Raw genomic sequence first — 26,209 nt, 5'->3', positions numbered from 1 at the left:
TTTAAAAGGACAGAAACACACAGAGTACATTCACGAACATTATAACAATACTCAATAATATCCAAACACTGACAAAAAAAAAAAAATTACACAACTTTAACAGGGATTATTTGACTAATACAGTAAATCTGATATTTATTTGACTTTTGGGAATAATCCCCGCTACTGTTACAGCTGGAGCAGTAACATCTGGATTGCAGTTTTTGGCACTTCGGCCGACAAGAGTCCCAAAAACTGCAGTTCCTCGAATGGCCATTTGAGGTTTGCATAGACTTCCACACTAAAATAACCAAATTTACAGCAGAAAAAAAAAAAACATGTTTACAGCCTGATACAAGAATGGTTTTGGTCTCTTTACTTAATTTCCCCATCCATCACAACTGTACAGGGAGTGAATTTTTACATAATTCACCCGTTTAGATCATATTAAGGCTTAAAGTTATGCATAATTAAGGGGGGTGCCTGCTCTGAGTGATACCTAGGTGACGCCACACATGGTAGCTGCTTCACTCTTTGCCCTTTTTTGGATCAACCCTGAGTTAGCTGAGTCAGGCGCCACCAAGACGGTGACGGTGACGGTGAGCCGCCAGACTGTGAGCTTCAAATTATCTCTTCAGAAACCAACGGGTGACGTCATGGACGCGCTGTACACTAATTACTGTCTATGCTACAGCAACCCAGAGAGTTAATTAAGACAGGGGCCGGCGTTAGTGAGTCAGAGAAATCTTGCATAGCATGCAATATACCCACAAAACAAACAGTGTTCACATAAAAATACAGTCAATTTTTTTGAGTCAGTAGACAAAACACAAAGCACAAAGGAACTGGAAGCATTACTCACAGCTGGACAGTTTTGAAACAGCTGTGAAACAGGACTGCATTCAAAAGTAGCAGCTTGATTGGAGGAAGTTTTATATATCGTTTGCTAACAGTATAAAATGGTAACAGTATGTTGAATTGTTTCACACAGCGAATGTTAAAACAGTATATAACATGATGATCTGAGATGTGCCTGCAATGTCAGTATTTAAAAAAAAAATCCTCAAAAATCTATGAAGACTGATGAATTCCCGTCACCAGTTTTTTTTCAAGCAAGTCAAAATGGGAAATGTTTTTGCATTTCAAATTCATTCTCGTCCATTTCTATCTTGTCTTTCTTCCAATGGTCTCATGTCTCAACAGGCTTTACCTTGAAGGAGAACTGTTGCGGCAATCCGTATAGTCTCAGGACCTACATTTAAAAACAAAACCAAAAAAAGCCAGATAATTGAACATAAAAAATACAAACCTACGACATTGAAAAAAATAATAATTAACAGCAGTTAATCTCACCTCCTGCACCATATTCTCCAGTTCTGACTCAGACAGCTGAGTCGATGACTTTAATTTGATGTTCAATGCAACAACATAATCTGTTGATACAAATACACTGAATATTAATTTATATACTGATATAAATGGATAATGTGTTGCATTAATTTAACAAAGTATTCAACATCAATCCAAACTTAATAAAATAAGTACTGGTTTCTGTTCAGAATACTACTTTAAACACTTGTTAAATCATGTTTTAAATTCTACATGAATACAAGAAACATTAAATTAAAAAACACATTTATTAAAAGGCCATTCAAAGTGAAGGCTCAGACAAAGTAATGAAAGTAATGCATGTACTTACGAGGCTCTTTTGATGCAGGACGCAGAGTCAGAAAAGGTTTGGGCAAGAAGGCGATTGTTCACATAGAAAGAAAAATATGTTAGGATTAATTTACACTTTAAAACTGTAATGTAATTCAAACTTTAGTTGCTTGATTTTTCAACTGAAACATTCTCAGCAAGGATACAAAAATAACAGCTGATGTCATCAAAAAGCTGCACGCACATTTCTCCCGCAGTCATCCAGACAAATTATCAAGCTGCAAAACTTGAACTAAATATTTTACTAGCACCAAAATCACCAAAATGTCTGTTGAGTATATGATTTTTCAGAATCGATATTTCATCTGTCGCTATAAGTTGTTCAAAATTACAAGCAACTGGTGGCGTCTACAGCTGCAAGCTGTTTGAGGACGCCATTAAAACTGCTTGTGTTTGCAGCGGCCCGCTGACAAGCTGTTGCTGTCTGCCGTACTGCTGTTGCCAAAATGCACATGCAGCTTTCTCATTATTTTACAAACTGTAAAAGGGTCTATATCTAGTGTACTGTCATGTGTTAAAGAGAACACTGGTGTTAAATAGATGTAAATGAAGGAAAACATCTTACTGGTGCCGGCGAAAATGTGTACTCCGCTGCTCCTGACATTCTCAAACACAGAGAAGAGAAAGAATAGGTATGAAGTTCCAGGAGCGAGAGATGAGACTGTGTAAGTTACTGATCCATTCCCGACCGGTGCAGGGATGCTGATCTCTGATGAACCGTTAAACAGGAGAACGAAGCTGACGTTGTCGTTGACTTTATTCCACTGCAGAGTGATGCTCGTCTCATTTTGTCCCGTTACTCTGAAGCTGTCTGTGTTTGGAGGAGCTGAGAAACAAAAAGGTGATGGGTTGTTTGAAATTTTGCTTTAAGTTGTTCCTTCATTTTAGCTGCTCTGCTTTTCATTATTTGCTTTGCTGCTGCTGACTCTTCACAGTGCAACTCTGCAAACAGTGGCTTCCACAACCACTCAAGTTTATTAAGGCTGTGAGGTGATGTGGGCACAGTGATGAAGATCTTACCAGTGACTGCAGTAATGTTTACTCCACTGCTTCTGACGTTCTCAAACACAGAGAAGAGAGTGAATGTGTATTTAGTTCCAGCAGTGAGAGATGAGACTGTGTAAGTTACTGGTCCAGCTCCAGTTGGTGCAGGGATGTTGATCTCTCTCCCATTAAACTGGAGAATGTAGCTGACACCGTTGTTGACTTTATTCCACTGCAGAGCGATGTTGTTCTCATTTTGTCCTTTCAATATGACACTTTCTGGACTTAGAGGAGCTGAGAAAAGGAAAACAGCAGACGATGATTTTATGAACTCACCCCCTTGTTCACTGTACTTGAACTTGAACGGGTCACCAGACTGTGGAATGGCAGGTTCATAACTACAATAATTTTAATGAAATCACAGTTTATGTTTTGGGAAATTTTCAGTCCATTTAAGACTTTATAATAAGTGTGTATTGCATAAAAATCATCAGAGCTGGAGCGGAGAGCAGCTGTGACATCATCTAAAAATCTTCTCTTAAACTCACTCCCACTGGGGATACTAGTCAGCAGTGAGCATCAGACAACACTCAAAATTTCGTTTGAAATTTTCTAGTTTCATTTTACAGTTGTGATTAATTTGCTGTACTTGATAGTAATAAATTTAAATATCTCACCAGTGACTGCAGTAATGTTTACTCCACTGCTTCTGATGTTCTCAAACACAGAGAAGAGAGTGAATGAGTATTTAGTTCCAGCAGTGAGAGATGAGACTGTGTGAGTTACTGGTCCAGTTCCAGTTGGTGCAGTGATGTTGATCTCTCTCCCATTAAACTGGAGAACAAAGCTGACGTTGTTGTCGACTTTAATCCACTGCAGAGTGATGCTGGTCTCATCTTGACCTGTTCTTATGACGCGTTCTGCGTTTGGAGGAGCTGAAACAGAAAACCACAAATTTAAAATTTTATCTGTTACAGCCAGTTAGTAAAAGTGCATTGTCCAGTAACTTCCACCAAGATGAGATTAAAAAAACAAAAAAACTGCTACTGACTGGCTAGTTGTTACCGCATCACTACAACTAATCCAAGAATCATCTGACTGTCATTCAGTTAACTAAATAAAAAATACCTGAACACATCTTTCTTATGCACACTTCTAATACAACAGTTATGGTTGCTTTATAAGATACTGACAAAATTAAATATCTCACCAGTGACTGCAGTAATGTTTACTCCACTGCTTCTGATGTTCTCAATCACAGAGAAGAGAGTGAATGAGTATTTGGTTCCGGCAGTGAGAGATGAGACTGTGTGAGTTACTGGTCCAGTTCCAGTTGGTGCAGCGATGTTGATCTCTGTACCATTAAACTGGAGAACGAAGTTGACATCGTTGTTGACTTTATTCCACTGCAGAGTGATGCTGTTGTCATTTTGTCCCGTCGATCTGACGCTTTCTGCATTTGGAGGCGCTGAGAAAAGGAAAAGAGCAGATGATTATGAACTCACTGCTCCTGCCTGTTAAAATGATCCATTTTGCAGTCCTGCATTAAAAGTAATGTTGACTGTTCGGGGTAAAACGTGAAATAGTTTTACATTTAATACAGGCCTTAAACAGATCACAAAATATTTAAGTGAGACACACAGACATGTGCAGAGATGTGGTCAAAAATAAAAAGAGGACTGCAAATTAAAGAACTTAATTTTGATGTTCCTGGTTGAGTGAAAGCTGTTACTGTTCTAGAAAATATAACATGAAGGTAAATGCAGATGGAGACGATTCAGTGAGTGACTACACTACACAGGAATTAAGTGACATATCTTACCAGTGACTGCAGTAATGTTTACTCCACTGCTTCTGACGTTCTCAAACACAGAGAAGAGAGTGAATGAGTATTTAGTTCCAGCAGTGAGAGATGAGACTGTGTAAGTTACTGGTCCAGCTCCAGTTGGTGCAGGGATGTTGATCTCTGTACCATTAAACTGGAGAATAAAGCTGACGTTGTTGTTGACTTTATTCCACTGTAGAGTGATGCTGGTCTCATCTTGTCCTGCTGACCTGAAGCCTTCTCTGTTTGCAGGAGCTGAGAAAGAAAAGAGATCCATTTGATCAAGAAAGGATGATCTGCAGAATAGTCTTGATTTCATTGAACAGAACTATATATATTTACATGCCTGCTCCATTCATCTGTTGCTTGTTCTTTACTATTATGATAAATATCACTGCTGCTGGTTACTGCCTGCTTTTGCATTTTGCAGTTATGGATGCTAACAGCTAACTAATCCATGTCTTAATATATATTTTATTATCTAGCATGTTGTCTTATGCTCACTCCTAATACAAAACAACAGTGTTGTACTTGCTTCATAAGAAGCTGATGAAGTCAAAAATATCTTACCAGTTACTGCAATAATGTTTACTCCACTGCTTCTGACGTTCTCAAACACAGAGAAGAGAGCGAATGAGTATTTAGTTCCAGCAGTGAGAGATGAGACTGTGTGAGTTACTGGTCCAGATCCAGTTGGTGCAGTGATGTTGATCTCTGTACCATTAAACTGGAGAACAAAGCTGACGTCGTTGTCGACTTTATTCCACTGCAGAGTGATGCTGGTCTCATCTTGTACTGTTGATATGAAGCTTTCAGCGTTTGGAGGAGCTGAGACAGAAAAATAGAAGTGATAAATTTTTCCAAGAAGGAACAATCTGCAAATAGTCTGGATTCCATTGAAAAGATCTTTCTATTTACATCCATCTGTTGTTTCTTCTTGTTTATCACGGCACAACTGTTTGCCTTTGATTCTTGCAGTTATAGATGCTAACAGCTAACTGGTATTGACTGGCTACAACATCACTGCAAACTAATCTATGAACCATTAGACCGCCATGGAATTAACTCTAACACACACGTCTGAACGTATCTTTTATTTTCTAGTATGTTGTCTTTTGCACACCATTATTATAAAACAAGTGTTATGCTTGCTTCATAAGACACTGACAAAGTTAAATATCTCACCAGTGACTGCAGTAATGTTTACTCCACTGCTTCTGACGTTCTCAAACACAGAGAAGAGAGTGAATGAGTATTTAGTTCCAGCAGTGAGAGATGAGACCGTGTGAGTTATTGATGCATTTCCATTTGATGCAGCGATGATGAGTTCTGAACCGTTAAACTGGAGAACAAAAACATCTTTGTTGTTCACGTTGTTCCACTGCAGAGTGATGCTGGTCTCATCTCGCCCTACAGATCTGAAACTTCCTGGGTCTAGAGGAGCTGAAATAATAATAAAAAAAAAGATAAAATAATTTGCCTGGCTGTTTAGATGAGGCATTTTGCATCCCCACATGTTATGGATAAAATGTGATACAGGTATTAATGTTGAACGCCACACTTAAAGAGATCACACACTAGAGAAGAGTGATGTCCTCATAAATACAGTGAGAAACCTGGGTGAACAAAACATTTCACTGTCTTAACAAATACAGCTTTAAGTTAAATTTAAACGCAGGTGATTCAATGACTGAATATTATATCTATCAAATACAATCATATTTTACAGCAGTGCAGAGCTGCTGTACTGCATAACAATGAGGTGACATATCTCACCAGTGACTGCAGTAATGTTTACTCCACTGCTTCTGACGTTCTCAAACACAGAGAAGAGAGTGAATGTGTATTTAGTTCCAGCAGCAAGAGATGAGACTGTGTGAGTTATTGATCCATTCTGATCCGGAACAGTGATGTTGATCTCTCTGTCATTAAACCGCAGAACAAAGCTGACGTTGTTGTCGACTTTATTCCACCGCAGAGTGATGCTGTTGTCATTTTGTCCCGTCGATGTGACACTTTCTGCATTTGGAGGAGCTGAGAAAAGGAAAAGAGCAGATGGTGATTTCATGAACTTGCTTCCCATGGCTGTTAAAATGATCCATTTTGCAGCCCTGCATTAAAAACAATGCCAACCGTTCAGGATAAAATGCGAAAAAGAATTTTGTTAGTGACTCCTGGTTTTCAGATTTTATACAGGGTTTAAAAAGTCGCACAGTATTTGAGAGAAAGAAGGACAGAGAACTGTACTCAAAATGAAAACTCAAATTTGATCTTTTCTGATAAAGAAAAAATTTCAGCATCTTAGTGAATGCAACACAGCTGTAGTGCAACATTTCTTACCAGTGACTGCAATAATGTTTACTCCACTGCTTCTGACGTTCTCAAACACAGAGAAGAGAGTGAATGAGTATTTAGTTCCAGCAGTGAGAGACGAGACTGTGTGAGTTACTGGTCCAGTTCCAGTTGGTGCAGTGATGTTGATCTCTGTACCATTAAACTGGAGAATAAAGTTGACATCGTTGTTTACTTTATTCCACTGCAGAGTGATGCTGGTCTCATCTCGCCCTGCTGATATGAAGCTGCCTGTGTTTGGTGGAGCTGAAACACAAAAATTCAAAATTTTTATAAATCCTCTCCTTTGACTATTAAAAATGATCCATTTTGCATCCCCACATGCCAGGACTATTAGGGACAAGCTATGAAACAGGTGTTTGAATTAAAATAATTCTTTATGAATCCGACTTTCACATTTTATACAGTACTTAAAAATATAACACGATGTCTAGAGCCAGTGGTTGGTTTGCCCACTCCTCCTGTAGGTAAAACATATCTTACCAGTGACTGCAGTAATGTTTACTCCACTGCTTCTGACACTCTCAAACACAGAGAAGAGTGTGAATGAGTATCTAGTTCCAGCAGTGAGAGACGAGACTGTGTGAGTTATTGATCCAGCTCCAGTTGGTGCAGGGATTATGATCTCTGTACCATTAAACTGGAGAACGTAGCTCACGTTGTTGACTTTATTCCACTGCAGAGTGATGCTGGTCTCATCTTGTCCTGTTGATATGAAGCTGTCTGTGTTTTCAGGAGCTGCGCAAAGAAAAAGAACAGATTTTATCAAATCACTTCCCCTGCCTGTAAAATGATCCATTTTGCATCCTCACATTAGCAGGAATGCTAAATATGAAGGCCAAAATGAGAAAACACCTGTCATCATAGGTTACTATATATTATTGAGACTGCTTCAGACTTTAAAGCTCCAGGTAGGGGGACCACCTTATTGTTAACTGGTGATTAGCACACTGGCTATATTGCACAGTAATAAAGTGGCCTTACCAGTAGCTGCAAAAATGACAAATCCACTGCTTCTGACGTTCTCAAACACAGAGAAGAGAGTGAATGAGTATTTAGTTCCAGCAGTGAGAGATGAGACTGTGTGAGTTACTGGTCCAGTTCCATTTGGTGCAGCGATGATGATCTCTGTGCCATTAAACTGGAGAATAAAGCTGACGTCGTTGTTCACTTTATTCCACTGCAGAGTGATGCTGGTCTCATCTTGTCCTGTTGATGTGGAGCTGTCTGTGTTTGGTGGAGCTGAAACAGAATCGGAGCAGCAAAAATCAAAAATGCACCGTCAGTTTAAGTGTCCTATCCAGAACAAGTCAAACAATTCTTTGCATTACTCAGAAAAACAAATTATCCTCTTTTTAATAAACTGAGGAGACGCTGTATTTAGATGATTTACTGCAGTGCACAGCACAAGCCACTAGAGGTCATTCTCTCCATTAGTGGACAAAGTAGAGTAGCGTGAAACTCATGAGTGCCACAGAGAAGACAAGTGGCAGATCGATTACTCTCTATGGTGGCAGAGAGTGAATGTAAAGTCGTTGGTCTGGCTGTATATAAAAGTGATATATCTCACCAGTGACTGCAGTAATGTTTTCTCCACTGCTTCTGATGCTCTCAAACACAGAGAAGAGAGTGAATGTGTATTTAGTTCCAGCACCGAGAGATGAGACTGTGTGAATTATTGATCCAGCTCCATTTGGTGCAGGGATGTTGATCTCTGTACCATTAAACTGGAGAACGTAGCTCACGTTGTTGACTTTATTCCACTGCAGAGTGATGCTGGTCTCATCTTGCCCTGTTGATATGAAGCTGTCTGTGTTTTCAGGAGCTGCGCAAAGAAAAAGAACAGATTTTATCAAATCACTTCCCCTGCCTGTAAAATGATCCATTTTGCATCCTCACATTAGCAGGAATGCTAAATATGAAGGCCAAAATGAGAAAACACCTGTCATCATAGGTTACTAAATATTATTGAGACTGCTTCAGACTTTAAAGCTCCAGGTAGGGGGACCACCTTATTGTTAACTGGTGATTAGCACACTGGCTATATTGCACAGTAATAAAGTGGCCTTACCAGTAGCTGCAAAAATGACAAATCCACTGCTTCTGACGTTCTCAAACACAGAGAAGAGAGTGAATGAGTATTTAGTTCCAGCAGTGAGAGATGAGACTGTGTGAGTTACTGGTCCAGTTCCATTTGGTGCAGCGATGATGATCTCTGTGCCATTAAACTGGAGAATAAAGTTGACATCGTTGTTGACTTTATTCCACTGCAGAGTGATGCTGGTCTCATCTTGTCCTGTTGATGTGAAGCTGTCTGTGTTTGGTGGAGCTGAAACAGAATCGGAGCAGCAAAAATCAAAAATCCACCGTCAGTTTAAGTGTCCTAAGTCAAACAATTCTTTGCATTACTCAGAAAAACAAAAGATCCTCTTTTTAATAAACTGAGGAAACAATGTATTTAGATGATTTAGTGCAGTACACAGCATGCACCACTAGATGTCAGTCTCTCCATTAGTGGACAAAGTAGAACAGCTGAGCAAACAAACAGGTCAGAGTAGCGTGCAACTCACGAGTGCCAGAGAGAGGACGAGTGGCAGATCAATTACTCTCTATGGTGGCAGAGAGTGAATGTAAAGTCGTCGGTCTGGCTGTATATAACAGCGATGCTTGGGTTTGTCAGTGAATAATGTCTGTATGGCTGCAGCTTTACAGAACAAAGCACAGCTAATGAGTGTGTGTTGTTTCCCCGAGAGCTAAGCTGAGCTGTTTTATGCAAATGTCACCATAGTACCACAGAAAAGTTTCAGAAAGGTATAATAGTATGAAAAAGTACCACCCAAGACTACCCTGCAGGTACAGCGCATAGCAAAAAGTGACATATCTTACCAGTGACTGCAGTAATGTTTACTCCACTGCTTCTGACGTTCTCAAACACAGAGAAGAGAGTGAATGAGTATTTAGTTCCAGCAGTGAGAGATGAGACTGTGTGAGTTACTGGTCCAGCGCCATTTGGTGCAGCGATGTTGATCTCCGTCCCATTAAACTGGAGAACGTAGCTCACGTTGTCGACTTTATTCCACTGCAGAGTGATGCTGGTCTCATCTTGTCCTGTTGATATGAAGCTGTCTGTGTTTTCAGGAGCTATGCAAAGAAAAAGAACAGTTAATGATTTTATCAAATCACTTCCCCTGCCTGTAAAATGATCCATTTTGCATCCTCACATTAGCAGGAATGCTAAATATGAAGGATAAAATGAGAAAACATGTGTCATCATAGGTTACTATATATTATTGAGACTGCTTCAGACTTTAAAACTCCAGGTAGGGGGAGCACCTTATTGTTAACTGGTAATTAGCACACTGGCTATATTGCACAGTAATAAAGTGGCCTTACCAGTAGCTGCAAAAATGACAAATCCACTGCTTCTGATGTTCTCAAACACAGAGGAGAGAGTGAATGTGTATTTAGTTCCAGCAGTGAGAGACGAGACTGTGTGAGTTACTGGTCCAGTTCCATTTGGTGCAGCGATGTTGATCTCTGTGCCGTTAAACTCGAGAACATAGCTGACGTCGTTGGCGACTTTATTCCACTGCAGAGTGATGCTGGTCTCATCACGCCCTGCTGATATGAAGCTGTCTGTGTTTTGAGGAGCTGAAACACAAGAAGAGCAGACAATGATTTCATGAAGTCACTCAAAAATAGAATAAAACTTGAGCAAAAGCCAGTGGTTGGTTTGCCCACTCCTCCTGTAGGTAAAACATATCTCACCTGTGACTGCAGTAATGTTTACTCCACTGCTTCTGACACTCTCAAACACAGAGAAGAGAGTGAATGAGTATTTAGTTTCAGCAGTGAGAGATGAGACTGTGTAAGTTACTGGTACATCTCCATCCGGTGCAATGATGTTGATCTCTGTGCCGTTAAACTGGAGAATAAAACTGACGTTGTTGACTTTATTCCACTGCAGAGTGATGCTGGTCTCATCTTGTCCTGCTGGTCTGAAGATGTCTGTGTTTCGAGGAGCTGAGAAACAAAAAGTGATGTTGCTTTAAAGCAGGAAAGTTTGTGTGGCGCCAACAGTGATGTTGGAATATTACTGGACACTATACACCCTACATATCTCATATATTACTTTATTATTGTGGTTTATTATGTTGTTCATTCATAAGCTGATATATTTTTACTGGTAATAGAAACTGTAAAGCTTTAGGAGGCTAATTTGTGGTTAGTTCACACAGGCACTCGGGGCAGCCTGGAGGTCCTTTAGGTAGGACACAAGGGGATACGTGTGTCATTCTGTATTCATGGTCTGCAGCATGTCGCCATGTTAAGCCAGAGATATACTCGCTGTTTGACTGTGTACAAGTGAAGGGCTATCAGTAATACCAATATGACATTCATGTCAGAATTTTGCGAGTCAAAGTGAAAGTAAAAGTATATTGTGCTTCATCTCATAATCCGTAAAATAACCAGCTGTATCCTGCTAAAATATGAGCTGTGTGAATATGCAGAATATTATCAGTGTGTTTTTCTTTCCGTAGCCTGCAGAATGCAGCCACGTTTCTCCAATGTGCTTGTGTTTCTGTATTAACAGGGTAAAAGAGAAAGAATAAAAGGATTCTTTTAAACTTATGCACGCCTGGAAGTCTGCTCTGTGTCCAGCTGTGAAACATTTGTGACAGATATTCCTTAAGTCGTTCCTTTGGACTGTTTAAGCCGCTCTGTCTTTCACTTTTGAATTTGCTGCTACTAACTCTGCATAGTGCAAGTCAGTTAATTATCTCACCAGTGACTGCAGTAATGTTTACTCCACTGCTTCTGACGTTCTCAAACACAGAGAAGAGAGTGAATGTGTATTTAGTTCCAGCAGTGAGAGATGAGACCGTGTGAGTTACTGGTCCAGCTCCAGTTGGTGCAGGGATGTTGATCTCTGTGCCATTAAACTCAAGAACGAAGCTGACGTTGTTGCTGACTTTATTCCACTGTAGAGTGATGCTGGTCTCATCTTGTCCTGTTGACCTGAAGCCTTCTCTGTTTGCAGGAGCTGAGAATGAAAAAGAAAATTGATCAGTTTTATCAAGAAAGGAAGGTCGGTGGAATAGTCTTGACTCCCTTCAAAAGAACTAACTACTTACATCCTTGCTAGATTCATTTTTTGCTCTTTCTTTACTATTGCAGCCCCCAAGGTGAAAGAAGAATAAGAGGAGGAAACAAAAAGCAAAAGCTTGTAAAATCTTTGCTGCTGAGTGGCAGTGACTGGCCAGTTGTTGTGTAGTATGATGTCAAAGTGACATATCTTACCAGTGACTGCAGTAATGTTTACTCCACTGCTTCTGACGTTCTCAAACACCGAGAAGAGAGTGAATGAGTATTTAGTTCCAGCAGTGAGAGACGAGACTGTGTAAGTTACTGGTCCACTCCCAACTGGTGCAGCAATGTTGATCTCTGTACCATTAAACTGGAGAACGAAGCTGACGCTGTTGCTGACTTTATTCCACTGCAGAGTGATGCTGGTCTCATCTTGTCCTGTTGACATGAAGTTTCCTGCGTTTGAGGGAGCTGAGACAGAAAAAGAGAAGTGGTGAATTTTAAAGAGGAACGGTCTGCAAAATGGTCTTGATTATAGTGAAAAGAGCTATCTATGTACATGCCTGTACCGGTTTTCTATACATTTTATCATCTAGTGTGTTGTCTTTTGCACATTGCTAATATAAAATAACAGTGTTATGCTTGCTTCATAAGACTAACAAAGTTAAATATCTCACCAGTGGCTGCAGTAATGTTTACTCCACTGCTTCTGACATTCTCAAACACAGAGAAGAGAGTGAATGAGTATCTAGCTTCAGCAGTGAGAGATGAGACTGTGTGGGTTATTGATCCAGTTCCATTTGGTGCGGCGATGTTGATCTCTGTACCGTTAAACTGGAGGATAAAAGCATCTTTGTTGTTCACGTTGTTCCACTGCAGAGTGATGCTGGTCTCATCTTGTCCTGCTGATATGAAGCGGTCTGTGTTTGGAGGAGCTGAGAGAAAAAGAGGGCAGTATAAAGATTTTGTGAAGAGGGTGTCGTTAAAGATGCTGCTCTCAGGTGTTTATATGGATCACTTTTGCATCACTCTATATAATATGAAGTCACTAAAGTCACCCACATCAGCTGCTCATTGGCAGATCTCACTAAGCAGCAGTTAGACACATACTACCCAAAGCTCTGCCTATTCCACTGGACATTTTGCTGTCATTGATGTAATATCACTGCCACTGACTGAAATGTATTAAGTTTTTCTCTCTGCTGCAATCTGACAATGATTAACCCTCGCTTTCATCCACATTTTGCAAAGTCTTTTCAACTGCTTTTCTCCATCTCATGAGACAACAGAGTTTTGCTTGGCTCAATACACTTTAATGTGGTCAATTATCTTACCGGTGACTGCAGTAATGTTTACTCCACTGCTTCTGACATTCTCAAACACAGAGAAGAGAGTGAATGAGTATTTAGTTCCAACAGTGAGAGATGAGACTGTGTGAGTTACTGGTCCAGTTCCAGTTGGTGCAGTGATGTTGATCTCTGTACCATTAAACTGGAGAACAAAGTTGACGTTGTTGTCGACTTTATTCCACTGCAGAGTGATGCTGGTCTCATCTTGTCCTGTTGATATGAAGCTGTCTGTGTTCTGAGGAGCTGAAACACAAGAAGAGCAGACACTGATTTTATCAAGTCACTCTCCCTGGCTGTCAAAATGATCCATTTCACATCCCCACATTAAAAGTAATGTTGACTATGAGGGACAAAACCTGCAGCAGGTGTTTACGCTCAAAGAATTGTGAATCAATGTGTCACAGTTTTTGCAGGACTTAAACACATCACACATTATTTGTGAGCATACTAATATAAAGTGATGTACTCTCTCTATCTTACCGGTTACTGCAGTAATGTTTACTCCACTGCTTCTGACGTTCTCAAACACAGAGAAGAGAGTGAACGAGTATTTAGTTCCAGCAGTGAGAGATGAGACTGTGTGAGTTACTGGTCCAGCTCCATTTGGTGCAGCAATGTTGATCTCTGTACCATTAAACTGGAGAACAAAGCTGAAGTTGTTGATTTTATTCCACTGCAGTGTGATGCTGGTCTCATCTTGTCCTGCTGATATGAAGCTGTTTGTGTTTGAAGGAGCTGAAACACAAATAGAGCAGTAAGAAAATGAATTAAAACAGGATTGTCAGTAAAAGTGTCAGTGTTCCCTCTGGCTCTTAGCTCCACAAGATCACAACGTATTGCAGTCTGAGCGACAAAATAACAAAAACAATTCTTTACTAAGAATATTCTTTCTTTATCCAATTGTCCCTTTTTCTACTCACAGCCATCACACTTAATTTGACAACAGAGATGTACTCAACAATAAATCATGAGCCACAGTGTCAGAAGAGTTTTAAAGAATAATCATTCTTAGAGGAAAATTTGTATTGTCTTTGCCAAAATATTGCTCACGTTAAGTAACTTAACCATGATGTAAAGTAGTGAATTCATGTAGTGAATATTATACCCTGCAGTCTTAGTTTGTCATCATCTGTTTTTCATTGGTGCAGTGAAAAGCTGATGGCAAGTCGCTCTGCAGATAAACTGCATAGAAAAATTAAATATCTTACCGGTGACTGCAGTAATGTTTACTCCACTGCTTCTGACGTTCTCAAACACAGAGAAGAGAGTGAATGAGTATTTAGTTCCAGCAGTGAGAGATGAGACTGTGTGAGTTACTGGTCCAGCTCCATTTGGTGCAGCGATGTTGATCTCTGTACCATTAAACTGGAGAACAAAGCTGAAGTTGTCGACTTTATTCCACTGCAGAGTGATGCTGGTCTCATCTTGTCCTGCTGATATGAAGCTGTCTGTGTTTTGAGGAGCTGAAACACAAGAAGAGCAGACACTGATTTTATCAAGTCACTCTCCTTGGCTGTCAAAATGATCCATTTCACATCCCCACATTAGAAGTAATGTTGACTATGAGGGACAAAACCTGCAGCAGGTGTTTACGCTCAAAGAACTGTGAATCAATGTGTCACAGTTTTTGCAGGACTTAAACACATCACACATTATTTGTGAGCATACTAATATAAAGTGATGTACTCTCTCTATCTTACCGGTGACTGCAGTAATGTTTACTCCACTGCTTCTGACGTTCTCAAACACAGAGAAGAGAGTGAATGAGTATTTAGTTCCAGCAGTGAGAGATGAGACTGTGTGAGTTACTGGTCCAGTTCCATTTGGTGCAGTGATGTTGATCTCTGTACCATTAAACTGGAGAACAAAGTTGACGTTGTTGTTGACTTTATTCCACTGCAGAGTGATGCTGGTCTCATCTTGTCCTGCTGATATGAAGCGGTTTGTGTTTGAAGGAGCTGAAACACAAATAGAGCAGTAAGAAAATGAATTAAAACAGGATTGTCAGTAAAAGTGTCAGTGTTCCCTCTGGCTCTTAAACACAGTCCATTTTGCAGCTCCACAAGATCACAACCTATTGCAGTCTGTAAGTGACAAAACAAAAACAATTCTTTAGTAAGAATATTCTTTCTTTATCCAACTGTCCCATTTTCTACTCACAGCCACCTCACTTAATTTGACAACAGAGACATACTCAACAGTAAATCATGAGAAGAGTTTTAAAGAATAATCATTCTAGGAGTAAAAACTGTATCGTCTTCGCCAAAACATTGCTTATGAGAAGTAACTTAACCATGATGTAAAGTAGTGAATTCATGTAGTGAATATTATACCCTGCAGTCTTAGTTTGTCATCATCTGTTTTTCATTGGTGCAGTGAAAAGCTGATGGCAAGTCGCTCTGCAGATAAACTGCATAGAAAAATTAAATATCTCACCAGTGACTGCAGTAATATTCACTCCACTGCTTCTGACGTTCTCAAACACAGAGAAGAGAGTGAATGAGTATTTAGTTCCAGCAGTGAGAGACGAGACTGTGTGAGTTACTGGTCCAGCTCCAGTTGGTGCAGCAATGTTGATCTCTGTCCCATTAAACTGGAGAACAAAGCTAAAGTTGTTGACTTTATTCCACTGCAGAGTGATACTGGTCTCATCTTGTCCTGCTGATATGAAGCTGTTTGTGTTTGAAGGAGCTGAAACACAAATAGAGCAGTAAGAAAATGAATTAAAACAGGATTGTCAGTAAAAGTGTCAGTGTTTCGTCTGGCCCTTAAACACAGTCGATTTTGCAGCTCCACAAGATCACAACCTATTGCAGTCTGTAAGTGACAAAACAAAAACAATTCTTTAGTAAGAGAAGTTTAGTTAGTTAGTTAGAAGTTTAGTTTTGCATAGAAAAATTAAATATCTCACCAGTGACTGCAGTAATATTTACTCCACTGCTTCTGATGGTCTCAATCACAGAGAAGAGAGTGAATGTGTATTTAGTTCCAGCAGTGAGAGATGAGACTGTGTGAGTTACTGGTCCAGTTCCAGTTGGTGCAGTGATGTTGATCTCTGTACCATTAAACTGGAGAACAAAGTTGACGTTGTTGTCGACTTTATTCCACTGCAGAGTGATGCTGGTCTCATCTTGTCCTGCTGATATGAAGCTGTCTGTGTTTTGAGGAGCTGAAACACAAGAAGAGCAGACACTGATTTTATCAAGTCACTCTCCCTGGCTGTCAAAATGATCCATTTCACACCCCCACATTAAAAGTAATTTTAATACAGACAGACAATTTTATCGCCGTGTTTTAGGCTGAACATGCAATAAGCCAATCAAAAAGACATCTCTCATCAACTTTAAGATGTAGGTTGCTAGGAGTGCAAGCGGTGGCAGCATGAAAGGATTTTTAAGCAAGGAGACAGATCTCCTGGTTTGAGAAGGTAATAAAATATGGAGGCGACAGGACGTCACCAAACCAGGTTTGATTTGTAAATAGTACATTAACACCAAAGCTAATACAAGACATGAACCATAAATGTCATGCAAAGATGTGACTGCTTACTGAAGCAACTTGAAATCGTGCTGTATTTTATAATCCATTATCATCATCAACACTAATATGCAGCTCCGCCGGCTGAGGGGTGGTGATAACCTGTGCACAAAATTCCACACACATCCAACGGGTATCTCCAACCAGCATCAGGCTCTGACAGAAGCTCACAGACCTGCTGATTGCTATCTTGTGCAGGCAGACCTACTGCACCACAAACAGGTTTTAGACGGTCTAAGGCACAAGCGGTTTTGCTTTCAATTTTAGACCTCGCATCCGTGTCTGCACAGACCAGACCAAACTGCCTGGTGTAAGATAACAATGCCATCTGCACCACCACAGGGTGCAAGAGAGGGCCTTTTATTTAACAATGGAGGTGAACTTGACAATAAATAATGGTGGTTTGATCCCATGATCTCACAAATCCAGCTGCCTCGCAAAGTAAAATCTTAGTTGTCCTACAAGCAAATGATGACTCACTCAGCAGATACAACACACAGAAAAGTGACATATCTCACCAGTAACTGCAGTAATGTTTACTCCACTGCTTCTGACGTTCTCAAACACAGAGAAGAGAGTGAATGAGTATCTAGTTCCAGGAGTGAGAGATGAGACTGTGTGAGTTACTGGTCCAGCTCCACCTGGTGCAGGGATGTTGATCTCTGTCCCATTAAACTGGAGAACGTAGCTGACAGTGTTGCTGACTTTATTCCACAGCAGAGTGATGCTGGTCTCACCTTCTGTTACTCCGAAGCTGTTTATGTTTTGAGGAGCTGAGAAAGAAAAGGAACAGTGTGAGATTTGATGAGAGACGTTATGTCCAGAAAAATAACTACATTTATTTTGGCTCACTTTAAACAGTAGCTTGTGTTTTCTTCCTATTTTTCTCTGCACTCTCTATGACCTAGATTCTCAAACTGTGATTTGTGTACCACTGGTAGTACACAAGTTCACTCTGGTGGTATACAGAGAAATGCCAGACAAATATTTTTTAAATGAAAATTTAAAACACCTCCCAGTGCACAGTATGGTACAAAACTGAACAAAGTGGTTTTGTGAGGTGGTTCATAGTGTAAAAAGTTTGAGAAACAAAGCTCTGTAACATTTTCTGAGCTGTCAGTATTATAATAGAACCTCTTTCTACTTTAAGCTGTGCTGTTGTGCAGCAACATATAATGAAGTTGCCTCACTTCGGACCAATAGCTTACCAGTGGCCGCAGTAACGTTTATTCCACTGTTTCTGACGTTCTTAAACACAGAAAAGACAGTGAATGTGTATTTAGTTCCAGCAGTGAGAGACGAGACTGTGCGAGTCACTGGTCCAGTTCCATTTGGTGCCATGATGTTGGTCTCTGTACCATTAAACTCAAAAACGAAGCTGTCAGTCATGCCCGCTTTATTCCACTGCAGAGTGATGCTGGTCTCGTCTTGTGCTGTTGATCCGAAGTTTTCTACAACGGGTGGAACTGAGACAAAGAAGACAATTTATAGGACAGAAATTGCATCAAGTGGCACTAATTGTGTTATAACTCATCAGCTGCTTGATGTGAGACATAGACCGATCGGCCACAACATTAAAACCTCCTGTTGTAATATTGTGTAGGTCCCCCTCGTGCTGCAAAACAGCCCTGACCTGTGGAGGCTTGGTCCCTTTCTGACAATCACATGCCCATTATACTTTCAGCCATTTGTGCCACAGTAAGCTATTGTAAACTGTCTTAAACCAACGATGAATCTGTCTCTATAAAATACGAGAACAGAAATAAGATGCATTACTTGCTGTGTAACAGATGAATGGGAAGCTGAGGTTGCAGTTATCATCTGACCACAGTCCTGAGTCACTGAACGACGTGGCGACACACTCGTCTCCACCAGAGTTTGGCTGACCGGGGCTCCAGTGTCGAAACAGAGAGGTGCTTCCATCTGACCACACTTTTTCCCGGTATAGACCGATCCACACAAAGTCCGAACCTGCCAGGCTCGTGATGATGTTGTTTTCTGTCAGATTTCGAATACTGAGGGAGAAATAGTAGCATATACACATTGAAGATTGAGCATAAAAGAGTGTACACTACAATACATTTTTCGTGATCATTTGGCAATATGATGCCTTACGTGATCATTTAAGGATTTGGTAATGTGTTCAACCACATGGATGACGTAGCCATTAAGCAGTTAAGGCATGCTCCTGCTACTTCTACTACTAATGCTACTTCTAATCAAGACTCCACGTTTCTTAGAGTCCTAAAACTACAGATGAAAAATACAGAACTTACAGGAAAAAGAATTAAAACATAGTAATAAATGAACAGACATGGGTAGAAATGGGGAAAAGGACAGAAAGGACAAAATAAATCAGTAGCATGTCCGATCTGATGAACAAAACAGTTAAAAACTTAAGTTTAGTGCTGTACCTGACAAGATCAACATAATTCTCCCTGCAGAATTTTTGAGCATTGGTCCAGTTGAGGTTTATATTGACCTTTACAAAGGATGCTGTGCCATTTACTGTACCTGGAAATATATGGATGAGGAGAAGTTGTAAACAGTGTCAGGACTGACTTGTAGACGACATTCATTTCAGTGTATGCAGGAGAATCAGTAAAATAAAGTATAGATACCTAAATGTTACCTGCACATAAGAAAAACAACCCCTATTTTCAATAAACTTGAGGTGTCGTTTAAAAGCAGAATGCAATGATTTGCAATTACTTTACATTAAGTGGCAAGAAGCTTCTGGAAATGCTAGACACAAGATTATTACGCTATAAGAAAACTCACCATTGTAGCACACAAAGGGTCGTGTTTGGTTGCAGTCACTGTCTCCCCAGGTACCAAAGTATGGACTCCCAGTAAAAAGCTCCACACAGTACTGTTGTCCTCCAAGATTGTTGGGCTGTCCAGTATACCAGTTTCTAAACTCCGTCTCCCCGTCACCGTAGAAACTGCTGTCATTCAGGGACCATCGCCAGCTGTTTAGCAAATCATCACGGAGACCTATCCAAGCTTTGCCTGTTCAAAAAGATGTTAAATATATACCTAAACCACCTAAACTGATACTGATTTTAGTTTTTATTATATTTTTTGGTTTCCATCATTTAACTTAATCAAGAAGAGAACACATAGCAATCTTCAGAGCAAGTAAATACACAACATTTCTATTCTTTACAAACCCCAAAATATATTAATACAAATATTTTCCACAGAGCTGAAATGATGTTTCTCAAATCCAGGCAGCACAATAAGTCTCTGACCCAGAGACTGTAAGAGGTCAGAAAGATAAGTTTCCAGATGAGCAACCTGACCCATTTAGCCAAAAGAGCCCACCGGTAACATCCCAAAAATAGGTGTAAGGGGGCAAGGTTGAAAATCCAATCCAAAGATCTCTGAAAAACATCTTAAAACAGACCCTCAGAAATCTGACAGGGTAGGGTTAGTCAGTTTAGCCTTTGACTAATGATTCCACTGGTCATGAAAAATAAATAAGTTTAAATTTTATAAGTTTTTAATTACCTAAAAAGTAATCAGAACCAATAAAACAAAGCAATAGGATTTAAACTACACGTAATACTTTATTTATCAGTATTTGGTGACCCGTCTCATTAACACTGGAACCTATCTTGTATCCTATCATTGGTACGATCACTGTTGTGTGTTGATCAGAGTTGTGATTAAAGGTTTGGGTTGCAGAAGATTTTCAGATTTCAGATTGGGCCGTGGCATTCCTAAGTTTGGGAATGGCTGCCTTAGACTGATGAATGCAGTGAACTACATTAAACTGTATAAAACAGTGCCTTGCACTAAAAGAGGACGAGTGCGGAGTTTCAAGTCTTGTTATCAAATTCTCCCTCCAGGTCCTTCTCCTTCAGTGCCTTGAGAGGAGTTGGTGAGGTTTTATAGTTGAGCATATAACTGAAATTACACCCTCGGAGGCCTTATTAAGCCTTATAATGGGCTTAAGGTGGCTGACTCTGTCCAAGGCATTTCATTGCTTAGCTTCTGTGCTGGTACTCCTGCCGCTTCTCCAAACTGGGGGTGTGCCAATTTATATACAGTACATATGTGTTATGTGTATATTAAGGACTTGCCTGAGTAGTTTGATGTGGTGCTGAGAACGGCGTTGACGTCAGCTGTGCTCTCTATGGTGGCCAGGTCAGAGTAGACCTGCCTGCAGAAGCTCTGAGCTTCAGTCCAGTTCCGTGGTGAAGCTTCAAAGAAGTACTTACGAGTTTGGGCAGAGGCAACACTGGCCAGTGCTCCTGAAACAAAGCATAGTTTTCAGTGAATTACTTTCTTATAAATTACTTTCTTATAAACTATGTAGACTATTTTCTTTTATGAATATGAGGAAGCACTATGCATCAGTTGGATTCAACAACATTACTGTGGGGTTTTACAAAACTTCTTGATGAGTTTTTAGACAGCAAACAGCCCTTTGTAAGGAATTCAGATGTTTTTGTATACTGTTTTTACACTAAAAAGCCCTTATAATTAATTCATACTAAGTCTCTTATTTATTTGTAGTTACTGCTAAAAAAAGAATCCCTGCTATTTCATCGACTGGCTTACACTTACAATGACCCTGAACCAAACAGCCGTGCTGCGTTTAGTGACTGATGCCTTAACAATTTCACCACCGCATCTCGAGCCAGATCAAGTTTCAGTCTGTCTCAGTAGATCAGTGATGACTGTCAACCACTGATGATTTAAAAAAAAAAAAGGAACCGGTTCAACGACCTGAGCAGAAAACATTAGCGACTGAGGCTCTGGACCCCAGGAGGAAAAAACAGGAGTGAATAAACAGTAAGAAATATGTTCGACTGAGTCTATAGTTACATTTGCAGTGTTCAGAACTGCCTGAGTCATACAGCACACACCCTGTTCTCTTTCTATTGTATTATACACTGAGCTTCTTTACCACTGTACCATATTTATAACTCATCAAAAGTCCACTTACACTACAAAAAGCATATAAACTGTGAATAAAAAGACATTCAAAAAGTAATTACCAAAGAACAAATCATAGAAAGTTGAGAAAACTCAAGATTTTATGGCAACTTTTTCTTGTTTTATATTTTTGACCCAACTCAGACTCTTCTTCTTTTCGTCTTTCGATAAGCTTTAATCTTTAAGTTAAAAAACAAACAAACAAAAACTAGTATTTGAAAAGGACAAAAATTTAGGATAATCAAACAAGAAGCACTGACCTGTGAGCACAAAGATGATCAGCCTATAATCCATGAGTCACACCTTTGAAAAATGAAAATAAATTTCTTCTTAAATGTGTAAACCAGTTCCATTAATTTTTTGCAATAAATCCATGTGGATATGTGTCATAATATAGACACAGGTTTCCCTGAAAAATATAGCACAGTAATTTATTTTACTTACCATTATCTGTGTAACCTGTTTCCCATTAAAAATACAGGACAGACCTTAACTGGAGATGCTTTACTGCGAGCTGATTGTACAGCAGCTGAGTACAAAGTACTGTGATGGTTATTGGTCCTCAGATGATCAGCACATAAGCCTGTCAGTCTTTAGTTGTGGGTGTAGTTAGACTTTAAAAAAGACAAAAAAAAAAAAAGAAGACAGTGACAAAACGACCTTCGTGCAGGAATCAGGAAGTAAAGGCTTAACCTGACAATTTGGTGCCTTCGTGTTTTTCTCTTTAAAAGGCACTGATCGGAAAGGTATGCAGACCTTGTCAGACTCTGAACCTGTTTAACGCTGCCTGCTTCTTCTCCTTTGTGTCACGCTACGCAGAACAGAACCGCGTCTTTTGTGTCATCAACAATAACTGGCTCTCATGAGTAAAAGTGCCACTTTGCATCAACACTCACTAATGTCACCGGTTAACTTTTACTGCACTTTCGATTGTTTCGTGTTACGAAGCATGTTTTAGTGGAAGAATATCGCTTCACTACATTTAAGTTTTCACCCATCACATTTTTTTAAGCATGATGCACATAATTCATGCTTTCTATTTAACAATAATAATAAAAACATTTATTTACATAGTGCTTCACAGGATAAAAACAGGATTCATTTATGATTCTAATATATAATATAACATGAATATAAAGAAAAATAAGCTATTAAACAGCAAACATAATACTTAACATTATAAATTAATAAGACTAAAAGGTAGCAAAAGGTAAGGTAAGGGTAATACAGTTATTAGCCATGCGATGGATCATTACAACCACAGTTGTTACACCATCATCTTCACCAAAATTAAATAAAAGTAACACTTACTTTAGTGCAATGTTTTCCTTTTGCAAATGTCATGCTACTTTCACAGTAACTCAGTTTAGAATAATTCCGTCAGTCTTTTCATATTGTTGGAACTAGGGGTGGGGGAAATTTCCGATTCTTAGATGCATCGCGATTCGGACGTGGACGAATCTGAATCGATTCACAAACGTCCAAATTTCGATTATTTAAATCTGTTAATTACAGTGATACAGAAGCTTCTAAATAATGTGGAACTAAGAAGCGCGGTACGCGTCATCGCCGGGACACTTTGGGACGCGCACCTGGAGCGACACGCGCACAGCGGAAAACAAACATGCCCGACCGGCAGCCACCTCGCCATGAGGTCCGAACAGCTCCTTCTAATTTAAAAGCAGCCGTGTGGAAACACTTCGGCTTCTACAATGTCGACGGCGGAAGCGAACTGGACAACAGCCACGTTATATGTAAGTTGTGTCAAGCTAAAATAAAATACTTTGGCAACACAACAAACATGAGAAGCCGTAACTCGATTCCACCCGACGGAGGAGTCGGGGAGACGGCAGGCTGCTGTTGCTGCGGCTACTAGTGGCTACTGTTGGTACTTTCCAGTTTGCACATATTTCCAATAGTTTAATAAAATATAATCGAAATGAATTCTTATTACAAATGCGCTGTTTTTAAAAATTGCAAGTGACGAATGCTTATTCCGTGAGACAAAAAGAAATGTGTTTGTGAAAAAGTGCATCAATATACATAAAGATGCATCAATAATCGTTTTATAATCGAATCGTAGCCCCTGAATCGTAATCGAATCGGCAGGTGCCCAAAGATTCCCACCCCTAGTTGGAACTACTTGGAGTAATGATTAACCTGCTATTCATCTCCCTCTCGACTCTTAGAGGAAGCAGCGCCACACGTGCCGTGGGATTTCCCCTGCCTCCCTCTTACACCTGTAGCCCTTCAACAAAGACCAAAATGATTTTTGTACCTTCTGATGTGTCAAACTGAACGTAACTATAATTATTATTATCGCATTGAAAAGTCGCTCAGTTTGAAGGCCTCCTCTGTCTCATCTTGACTGATTTGATTCAGTTTCTTTTTGTATATCAGCTGATTTTTTCAGTCTTTCAATCTAGTACGTTATCTAACATATGTTGTTTCCCGCTTCCTGTTAAATATTTTTGATCACACGCCACCTGAGAAACATTTTCTTCCTGGACATGTCATCTTTATGCTCTGTGCTGAGGTTATGAACTAAAACACACTTTACTATCGACAAATGTATTAAGTTATACAGTACATCTATGATTCCTGATCATGTTATCAGCAACACATTATTATATTTTCACTGTTCAATGATAATATTTTTTGGAAACTGTTACTGTCCTGTACATCTTCAAATTTGATGGAGACTCATGTTTTTGTGTTTTCTTCAGTATCAGTATATCTATAAAGATCACTGCATGAGAGGTAAATAAACCCAAAATAAAACAAATAAGATTCAGTCTCTTCACTGTAAATGACACAACGCGTTCTGAGTGGCACATCCGTCCCCTTTAGGTAGCAGCACTGCCAACGAGAGGAGGGAGGTCAGAGGTCAGGTTCAGCCACAGGATTCCTCCAAAGCTGCAGAGAATTCACTGCCGTGCTTAAGGACGCTGAGGGGGTTTAATTACCTGACTGAAGAACTGTCTGTGAACAGAGCGTTTCCACTTCCTCCATCTGTTCTGGATTCACCATGTTTGTGTTGTGGGCAAGGCTGCTCAACTTATGCTTCTTGTAGGCCGAGTCCTTCTGCAGCTGAGACAAACACACAGAGGACTTTGACAATGAAATGATGCACTTTTCAAAATAGTCCAATTCTTTTTCCGACATGTTATTTTTCTTGCCCCGGCAGGCAAGCCTCATTGTTGAGTCCTGAACGATCTCTGTATAAATGCAGACCATAGAGACATTTTAATCTTTCAAGATAAGTATACTAATGGTTCATTAGAACACTAACAAAACATGCTACACAGAAAAACTTAGTAGTAGCTACATGCTACTAGCTCTGTTGCTTGAAGACATTTTTTTTTCTGACAATAAAGACAAAGCAACTTCCCAAGCCACTGTAAAGTAAAATATTAAAGACATCAAATCATGGCCAGTTATTCTGGTTTGTTTCGAGATGGTTTTTCAGGCATGTACAGACATCTTGTCATCACATCTTGCTCCTGTTACATACTTTCACATCTGCGAAGTAACCAGTTATACCACATTCTTCTCAGGGACATCTTGAAAGTTCACGGACTTATATACATAACATGCTTGCCTGTATACATGTATGACCTGCATTTGTGCTCCTAAGTTGAGACATGCCGTGAGCGAACAGTTGCCTGCATGTCTGGTTTGACTTCTCTTCAGTATAGAGCACAAGTGAACACACAAACTACACTCTAAAAATTAATACCCTGGCTCAACTTAAAAAAATTAAGGTAATAACTTGCATGGATCTCTTCAAGTAATTCCAAAACAGCTATGATTTGAGTAAATCCCACAAGACTTTTATAGTTAGACCAACTCAATCAGTTTAGTACAACCAACTTGACTTGGTTTGTCCTCCACAAGGTTAATTAAGTTGGACCAACTGCTGCTATTAAGTGGTCAAATCACTTCTTTTCAGTTATTCTAACTTATTTTACTTTCAGTCTACTCAGAAAAGTCCATGCAAATTGTTACCTTAATTTATTTGAGTATTAGTAACTTATTTCAGTCAGAATAAATTACACATAATGCCAGTTTTATGATCAAACTCTTTATTTTAAAACCAATGATCAAATTATGTACAACAATTTTCATACCACCATCTGTGCCCAAAATAAATATATAAATACTTAAAAAATAAATAAATAAAAAATTCTTTTAGTACAGCAGTTTATTTTTTAGAGACATTACCTCTGGACCGGCTTTCTGACAGCTCAAGAAATATTTTTTGAAGCACCTGAAAGTCTTTTTCAGCTCTTTTGAGTAAGTGAGATTGTGTGTATCAGCCCTGTTAACGGGGAATTACACAGGCTGTAGGTACGTCTAGGTCTTCTAAGACCATTTCCTCAATCATGATTCTCATGCTGGCTGAATCGGATATCAGGCACCTCTTCAT

At 39.6% G+C, this 26,209-nt stretch overlaps 1 protein-coding gene across 1 annotated transcript; it reads right to left on the bottom strand.

The window, feature by feature from the left end:
• Positions 1-1,175: 1,175 nt before the first annotated feature.
• LOC146305463 (tenascin-X-like) lies at positions 1,176-26,209 on the bottom strand. The gene is made up of 32 exons (XM_084713114.1): positions 26,135-26,209; positions 24,747-24,870; positions 20,922-21,092; positions 19,248-19,347; positions 18,610-18,848; positions 18,042-18,299; positions 17,352-17,606; positions 16,208-16,465; positions 15,733-15,987; positions 14,997-15,254; positions 14,505-14,759; positions 13,777-14,031; positions 13,282-13,539; positions 12,625-12,882; positions 12,161-12,418; positions 11,646-11,903; positions 10,628-10,882; positions 10,253-10,510; positions 9,746-10,000; positions 8,931-9,188; positions 8,430-8,684; positions 7,844-8,101; positions 7,343-7,597; positions 6,284-6,541; positions 5,693-5,950; positions 5,078-5,335; positions 4,505-4,762; positions 3,893-4,150; positions 3,360-3,617; positions 2,719-2,976; positions 2,264-2,524; positions 1,176-1,231 (listed from the first exon to the last, which is right to left on the bottom strand). Exons 1-32 carry the CDS (start codon positions 26,207-26,209, stop codon positions 1,176-1,178), a joined length of 7,452 nt encoding a protein of 2,483 aa, XP_084569240.1.

This window comes from Lutjanus erythropterus, chromosome 23 (genome assembly GCF_056507025.1).
Source record: "Lutjanus erythropterus isolate fLutEry1 chromosome 23, fLutEry1.hap2, whole genome shotgun sequence".
Lineage (NCBI taxonomy): Eukaryota > Metazoa > Chordata > Actinopteri > Lutjaniformes > Lutjanidae > Lutjanus > Lutjanus erythropterus.
This window is presented reverse-complemented; position numbering and strand designations above follow the sequence as displayed.